This window comes from Pinus tabuliformis, chromosome 5_1 (genome assembly GCF_031772625.1).
Source record: "Pinus tabuliformis cultivar Carrire ecotype Pingquan chromosome 5_1, CPIR1, whole genome shotgun sequence".
Lineage (NCBI taxonomy): Eukaryota > Viridiplantae > Streptophyta > Pinopsida > Pinales > Pinaceae > Pinus > Pinus tabuliformis.
The window spans coordinates 784,931,186-784,940,184 of NC_142305.1; the positions used below are offsets into that span (position 1 = coordinate 784,931,186).

General features: G+C 40.2%; 1 protein-coding gene across 1 annotated transcript; it reads right to left on the bottom strand.

Annotated features, from left to right (window-relative positions):
* Positions 1-5,156: 5,156 nt before the first annotated feature.
* LOC149167285 (uncharacterized) lies at positions 5,157-5,564 on the bottom strand. The gene has a single exon (XM_089430436.1). It carries the CDS (start codon positions 5,562-5,564, stop codon positions 5,157-5,159), a length of 408 nt encoding a protein of 135 aa, XP_089286562.1.
* Between the last annotated feature and the right edge of the window lie 3,435 nt (positions 5,565-8,999).

Below are 8,999 nucleotides of genomic sequence, written 5' to 3' on the forward strand. Positions count from 1 at the left end.
AAGCTTAAAGGAATGGTGTTTAAAATTGATCTTTCAAAATCTTACGATCATGTGAGATTGTTGTATCTTTGAATGATCCTTACTCATTTGGGTTTCGATATTAGTTTCATTAATTGGATAATGTGTTGTATTTCTTCTGTGTCCTTTGCGCTCTTGATTAATGGTTTTGCTACATATTTCTTCCATGCAAAAATAGGCCTTCCACAAGGTTTCCCGTTGTCCCCTCTGTTATTTCTTTTGGTGGCATAGGGTCTTAGCAATATAATAAGGGCATCTAAACAGAGGGGTGACTTAAAGGGCGTAAGGATAGATGAAGGCTTGTTCATATCCCATCTTCTTTTTGTGGATGATGTTCTCCTTTTTACTAATGGCTCCATGCGTGATTATGTAGCTCTAAAAAATATTCTTAATTTATTTAGAAAATCTATAGGGATGGAAATCAATATGCACAAATCCTCGATTTCGATTAAGGGATGCTCTAGAGAAAAAATCCAATATGCCCAATCTCTATTTCCCATTCGATTTATTAATATAGAGGAAGGTCTAAAGTACCTTGGATTTCATTTAAATCCAAACAATTATTAAAATATGTGATTGGTTATGGTTGTTCGCTAAGATAGAAAAGTGAATGAAGAACTGGAGCTTTCAGTGGTTCTCCAGGGCAAGTAGGCTAGTTCTTATAAAAATTGTGTTGGAGACCACTTTGGTTTTCTAGATGTCTTTGTCATGGATCCATAAGGGGATTCTCAACCTGATCAGAAAGAGTTGCAACTGATTTTATGGTTGGGATCTAAAGATGGTAAGGTTTTTTCTAGGTAAAGTGGGACAGAATTGCGCTTCCCAAGAAGTGGGGAGGTTGGGGCCTTAAAAATCTGTTTTTTTTCTCCAAATCTTTGGCAACTAAAGTAGGTTGGAGGTTGATGTCTTCCTCCAACCTATAGACTAAAGTGGTGGTAAAAAAGTATATAAGTCCCAACTTATTGGAGGATTGGATCAGAAGCCCTGTCAAAAGCATTAGAGGAAATTTCAGCCTAAAAGTGGTCTCCTAAGGAAAAATAATACAATAATAGTTAAAATGATAAAATAAAATTTATGAATTTTGGAGGGAAAAGAAGAAAACTACCTTTTTAATTGTATTTTTAGCTTATATACTTATATGTTTACTCAAATTTCAAGTGTATATGCTCATTGGATGCAGAGTTAAATTCTGCATCCAACGAGTACCCATTATGCATACTTTTGAGAAGACCCACATTGATAAAAATTGAAGATACATTAAAAAAGCATGTTGAACACATTTTTTAATGTATCTTCAATTTTTATCAATGTGTGTCTTCTCAAAAGTATGCATAATGGGTACTCATTAGATGCAGAATTTAATTATGCATCCAACAAGTGTTGACACTTGAAATTTGAGTAAATCTACAAGATGATAAGCCAAAAATACAATTAAAAAAAGTAATATTTTTTATTTTCCCTCCAAAATATTTACATGTACCTCTTTTTGAATTTAAAGGGTTTTTATTGGTTTACATATTATAAAATGGAAATTACATGAAAATTTCATGGGCACTTTTAGGATGAAATTTCCTCTAATGTAAATCCAATATATCTATTGTATGGAAAAGAGTGTAGAGTCATTCAAATTCATATAGGAAGGGCTTAAATAGAAGGTTTGGTCAGGGGTTTGTGCGAGGATTTGGAAAGATCAATGGATAGGAGGGGGCAATAGATTTCATCTCCCTCAGGATTTGATCAACTTTTTGGCAGCTCAGGGTAAGAAGACTTTAAATCAAATAACATATCTGGATGGTACCTCTATATGGAGCAAGGTTGGTTATCATCATAGGTTCTAGATGTTCTCGTGGAATGACATCCATTATGTCAAGAATATATCAGATCTTTAAAGGCAACTCACGTTAGAATCTAGTTTAGGGCAGATGAGCTTAGATGGATTTTCTCTGCTAATGGGGATTATACACATAAGGAGGGTTACCTATACATCAATGTTGATAATGAGCCCGGGGAGATTAAAAGGTGGTGGGGGGCTATGTGGAAGCTTAATTGCATAGCAAAATCTCATCTTTTCTTTTGGTGTCTTTTGAGAAATAAAATCCCTACCAGAGAGAATCTTAGAAAGAGAAGCTTTGCAAGGTCCAACTAGTGCCCATTGTGTAAGGCAAATGAAGAATCAGTTGAACATCTCTTTCTTTCATGCCCTATGTCTTTTGTTGTGTGGATCTTTGATCCAAATGTTTTATTAGTGGATCGCTAATGGCAAGGGGAATCCTTCTTAGTGGCTTGGTCAGATTCGTGGAATGCGGCAAATCCCCTGAAGTTGAGGAATCTTCCCCCCATAATATCTTGGGGGTTTCTGGATAGGGAGAAACAATGTAGTTTTTAATGATAAGGCTTTTAATGTTGATCATATTGTTGCAAAGTGCTTAGCCATCTATGATCTTATTCCTGCAGTAGTGCCTAAATCAAGGAGCCAATCTATAATAGAAAAACAAGTTGATAAATTGTTTCCATGCTCATATTTTAATGGATCTTCTCGCAAAAGTGTCTCTGGATGAGGGGCTAATTTCCACCTATTTGAAAATCATTTCTTCAAACACAAGTTTTGTCTCGTCCGTGGCTTTAATAATTATGCAACGCTCTACATTTTGAATCTTCTCCTTGGTTTTGACATTGAGAAAGGGTGTCAACATTTGCATATTTTCGGAGACTCTCATGTTATAATAAATTAGTTTAACCAACAATCAAATTTTCATGTGCACACATTGTGGCCTATGTTAGAAGAATTTTTATTGTTGAAAACGAATTTTGATGTCATTCATGTCGCCACATATATAGAGAGTGGAACACACTTTCTGACGCACTTTCCAAAGAAGCAACACCATAGGCTAGTGGCACTTGGTACATTTCGGATCAGATGGATGACACTCACTGTTCTTATTATCATCAACCTTTCATAGAAGGCACTCAGGATGGGACATCACAACCATGATTCACTCTTTAGTCTTTTTGCTACAGAGATCACATTTTTGTTTTTTGTCTTCAACGATAGTTAGATAGTGATGTTCTATAGTTAGATAGTGATGTTATATTTCTTATTATCATTTATGCAATTATCTCATAATTGTTTAAAACTATTTTTTGATAGTAGACCATATATTTAGATAGGGTTATGTTCATTATGATAGGTAAGACAATCAACTTGTCAATTTTGAATTCTATTTGACTCAGTCCTACAACATGTAATTTTCATTCATAATGGAAATTATGATTTTTCCTTGAAAAAAAAACATATATTTAATATATATTCATTATATAACATAACGATAATAATGGCTTAATATATGTTCATCATACAACATAATGATAAAGAGTGGTATATACATGTGAATTTTTGGTGACTGATGTGACATTTCATGGATAGTCATACATACCATAACAAAGGTTTCTAACAGCTCCTCCCCTTAGGGATTTCTGATGGCCACAGGCCACCTCCACCTTATTCATCGCCACCACCACGAGACCATCATACTACGATGGTATACATTACTGGTATACAATGTACGATACTCTCATTTGAATTTGGAAACCTATCAAAACACGAGCTTGAATCCCACCATTCATATTCCACGTGGTCTGGAATTTGAAATTGAATCTACGCCAATCATATTGTAGGCTGTTTTGAAATTTGAAATTGTTTCCTACCGTCATCTCTAAATCTCACATGTTGCACCACCATCACGATGGATGTTGTCACACCCTCAACCCTTTTTTCGCGAGTTGCCCAACGTGTGGCACCGGCTAAACACTTAAACTTTTTCATTGTTAAGTTGTTTTCTGAACTACGTCTAACATTCATATTATTTTCCATGTTAGCTTATTAATGTGTGAAATTACATTAATAAAACATCAACCCATGCAAGAGACACAAACACAATGTATGTAAGTAAATATATATATAATCTGTTGTTTTTTTACAATTCCACTGGGAGCATAGCTTAACTGGCCCTTTTACAAATTACAACCAAGAGACTACCCTGCAGCTCGGCCAGTCCACCAACCCGGCCACTGCAGCATGCAAGCCTGCCTGAAACAACCACAACCGTTTACTATTTTGTTGTCCACCGGACACTTCCACCGTGCCCACCGAACACTTCACCGTGCTCGGTCGTTTCCTCACCACAGGCGTGCCTCACCCCGACACATCGTTCGACCGTGGGCGCACCTCCACATGACCCACTGTTCAGCGGCGAGCACACACTACCCGGCTCGCTGTCCAACCATGGGCGCTCTCCACCTGACTCGCCGGTCCAACCGCAGCGCCCACAAGCTCACCCACCAAGCCTGCACTTCATTCGTTTAGCCTGTTGCGATGTCTTGCTGCCCGATGGTGTGGCGACCTGCGGCTCGTCTGCTTGGCTCACCCACGACCTCTGATTGTTTCTGTGATGTGTTGTTCATCCTCACCCGACCAGCGGGCTCATCCTCCATTCCTCGCTTGGGAGGCTCACCCAAAGACTTAGAACCTCTTTTGCTATGTTCGAATGGATGAACTTGTTGTTTTTCGTGACCATGGCTTCGCCCTCTTATACGGTGGTTCCACTTGGTAAGGGGCTTCGAATTTTGTCAAGCCAACCCACCAACTCGCCATTTCACCACTTTCCTCCGTCAACCATGGTGTGGGGTGCCCATGTGTGGGACCACCCACCCATATAAGTCTGCCAACACTTCGACACTTAGTCATTTTTCACAATGACTTTCGCAGCCACACCTTGGCTTGTTTTTCTAGCTTGTCACACCGTTTGGGCACACCCATGACTCGCCATTCCAATCGCCCAGCTCATCACTTTCCTGTCGTGCGCCCTCGCTGGCTCTCACCAACTCATCGGTTAAACACGTTCAGTTGACATGCCCAACTCACCACTTTTCAACAACGACTCGTGGGCATTACATTCTCCCCCACCTAAAGTCATTGTCGTCCTCGACAATCCAGATATCCTTTGTAGCTTCCTGTCATACTTCATAATCTTTTTCTTCCATCTCCATAGTGAGTCCTTCGTTTCCCAGCTATCCTCCTCCGATGCATCCTTCCATCTAATGAGAAATTCCCGTCTCATGTTACTCCCAAGTCTTGTTATTCAAAGATCCAGGATCTTCTCCAAAACAAGGTTCGGTCTGTCAACAATCATGGCTGGTCCCCTTGGTGGCTCCACCTTGTCTGGATGTTCTACATCAAGTTGACACTTCTTCAACTGACTGATATGGAAAACATGATGTTTCACATGCATGTGGCACGGAAGTTCCAACTCATAGGCAACTTCTCCCACTCGCTTCTTCACCCGAAATGGCCCCTCATACTTCCTTGTCAAAGATCTTGCAGTCCCCTTAGGTGGCTGAAACTGATCTCCGGTAATCCTGAGAAAAACCATATCTCCCACACTGAAGTGTGCATCTCGCCTATCCTTATCTACCCATTTCTTCATCCTCCTTGCAGCCTCGTGCAAGCGCAACCATGCCAACTCTAAGGTCTCATCCCAAGCCTTCATGAACTTCTTCGCATGAGGACTCCTCAAGAAACCTCTTGTCAATACGGTGTGAGGAGCAACTGGCAACTGTCCATTCACCAACTCAAATGGACTATACCCTGTCGCGGAACTCTTCTGCATGTTGTAGCTAAATTGAGCTACATCCAAGGTTTTAGGCCAATTCTTCTGATCAGCTGTCACATAATTTCTCAAGTAGTCCTCCAACAATGCATTGATTCGCTCAGTCTACCCATCTATTTGCGGATGGTAACTCGAACTCATCAACAACTCCGTCCCGACTAACTTGAACAATGAGGTCCAAAATCTTCTTGTAAATCGCGGATCTTGGCCCAACACAATGCTCAATGGCATCCCCCAATACTTCACTATGTTCTTGAAGAACAACTCCGCAATCTTCTCGGCTCTACAAGGTATCTTTGTTGGAATGAAGACATCATACTTGGAAAAACGATCAACCACGACCATAATCCCATTGTACCCCTACACCTGCGGTAACTGAGCGATGAAGTCCATCGAGACACTCATCCATGGTCTCTCTGGAATTGGTAATGTAGGTTTTAACCCCGTACAGAAATTACCTGCATACGAATTCTAAAACACAGAAAATAAACAGTGCAAGAGAATAACACATAAAACACATATACACAGAGATTTTCCCGTGGATCCCAAAACCGGGACTACTAGCTTGATTTTTCATTATGTTCCTTTCAATGTTACAATACATATTTATACATGTCAAAGCATCTAATACCATGGACCGAAAACCATCGCGTACCATGGACCGAAAACCATCGCGTCCAAAACCATGTGCAAAAACCATGCACAAAACCATAGGTAGGTCCGCCCAACCTAATATAGGGTCCCCAAAAAATTTCCCTGGGGCGCTGCCCCGGACCTCGTAGAGGGGGTCAGTGCACCCCCCTCAAACCCCCTGGATAGCGGGGGCTACTGCCCCCCGCTGTGCAATGAAGGGGGGGTTTCACCCCCCCTCTAACCCCCCGGTTAACTACGTAGGCTAGTTGTTGAAAGAATATAACACAACCCAACATTATCCCACTTGTTGTTTTCTTTCCACAGAGGGCCACAGGAGAGCTTAGTCATTTATCCAACACTGCAACACCCATTGTTTCTCTACACCAAGAGAACTTCTTAGAGCTCACAGATTTTGTCAATGCATCTGCAATATTCTTCAAAGTGTCCACCTTTACCAACAACATCTTTTTGTCTTCTATCATATCCCTCACAAAGTGATACTGAACATCAATGTGCTTTGTCTTTCAATGATAAGCAGGGTTCTTTGCCAAGAAAATTGCACTTTGGCTGTCACAGTCTATCCTTATAACTCCTTGTACTAACCCCATACTTGAACACAATCTCTACAACCAAACTGCTTCCTTGCTTGCATGAGTGGCTGTCATGTATTCTGCCTCTGTAGTTGATAGTGCCACTACAAATTGTTTCTTACTCATCCAACTAACTGCACCTCCAAATAGGTTAAACACATACCCACTTGTATATCTTCTCTGATCTAGATCTCCAACCTAATCTGCATCAACAAAGCCATGAATATCCAACACTCTGTCCAATCATGGTCTTCCTTAGTAGCACAAACCATAATCACTAGTGCCACACAAATACCTGAAAACCTGCTTCACTATTGTCCAGTGCTCCTTCCTTGGTTTTGACATAAACCTGCTCAATACTCCCACTGCATGTGCAATGTTTGGTCTAGTACAGACCATTGCATACATCAAACTACCGATTGCACTTGGATATGGAACATGGGACATGTCCTCTTCCTCTTCTTGTGTCTTGGGACATTGTTTAGTAGATAACTTTACACCTACAGGAATAGGAACTTTCATCGGTTTACTATCATGCATATTAAACCTCTATAGTATTGTCTCGACATACTTCCTCTGGTTTAACCAGAGCTTCCTCTTTGCCCGATCTCTTTTAATTTCCATGCCCAAAATATAGTTTGCAGCACCAAGATATTTCATGTCGAATTTGGAGGACAATTGGGTCTTCAAATCCTGGATAATTTCTTTATCATTTCCAACCAGCAACATATCATCCACATACAAGACCAGATAAATAACACAGTCACCAATTAATTTAAAATACACAAAGTGATCTGCTTTGCTTCTGGTGAAGCCAAGTCCTTGTATAGATGTATCAAATTTTTGATGCCACATCCTTGGTGATTGTTTTAACCCATACAAAGACTTCTTTAACTTGCATACCAGTTCTTTCTTACCCTTCACCGCAAAGCCTTCAGGTTGCTTCATGTAGATCTCCTCTTCCATATCCCCGTGAAGAAATTTTGTCTTCACATCCGTCTGTTCTACCTTAAAATCAAAAGCAGCAACAAAAGATAAAATTAATCTAATAGAAGCTACCTTGGCAACAAGAGAAAAAATATCACCAAAATCAATTCCCAGCACCTGGGAATAACCTTTTGCTACCAACTGAGCTTTGTATTTCTCCATATTTCCTTCTGCATTTGTCTTCTTCTTGAACACCCATTTGCTACCAATGGGTTTCCTTCCAGCCGGTAACTCCACCAGATCCCAAGCTTCATTTTTGTGCAAAGATGCCATTCCATCAACCATGGCCTCTTTCTAGAGTTTTCTATCTTCTAAATCTAGTGCTTCCTTCACAGTTCTGGGATCATCATCAGTAACAAATAAAGCAAAATTTGAACAGAAAGCAGATGGACTATACCTTTCTAGCTGCCTTCTTTCTCGAACTGATCTTCTCACACCCAGAGTTTGTGGCTCTTCATCTTCTGATTCCTCCTCTATTGTAGAGTCTGATTCTTCCTCCTTAAGCTCAAACTCTATCTTCTCAGGTTCCTTTGGTTGGAGTTCATGTTTAATAACATCTTTCACCTCTTTGAACACCACATCTCGGATGTACACAACCCCTTGTTACTGGGTTCCAAAACTTATAACCCTCTAAACCATCCTTATACCCAATAAAGATGCACTTTTTAGATTTACTCTCAAACTTGGTTTTTTTCTCCTTTGGAACATATACATATGCATCACATCCAAATACCCTCAGATGTGAAAGAGATGGTTTCTTACCAGTCCATACCTCTTGTGGAGTCTTATCCTCCAACGTTGATAAAGGTTATCTGTTGACCAGGTAACATGCTGTCTCCATTGCCTCTGCCCAGAATTCCTGTCCTAACTCGACACCACTGAGCATGCTTCTTGCCCTTTCCATCAACGTCTTGTTCATTCTTTTTGCAACTCCATTTTTCTCAAGTGTGTAAGGAGTAGTATTTTGCCGTGCTATACCACAATTCTTACAGAATTCTTCAAATTCCTTGCTGCAAAACTCTCAACCGTTATTTGACCTCAACACCTTTATCTTCTTCTCTATCTAGTTTTCCACCAGAGCCTTAAATTATTTAAACCTTTCAAA

Excerpts from the sequence above, each read along its gene's own strand:
- LOC149167285 (XM_089430436.1), bottom strand. The coding sequence starts at position 5,564 with ATGAAGGCTTGGGATGAGACCTTAGAGTTGGCATGGTTGCGCTTGCAC.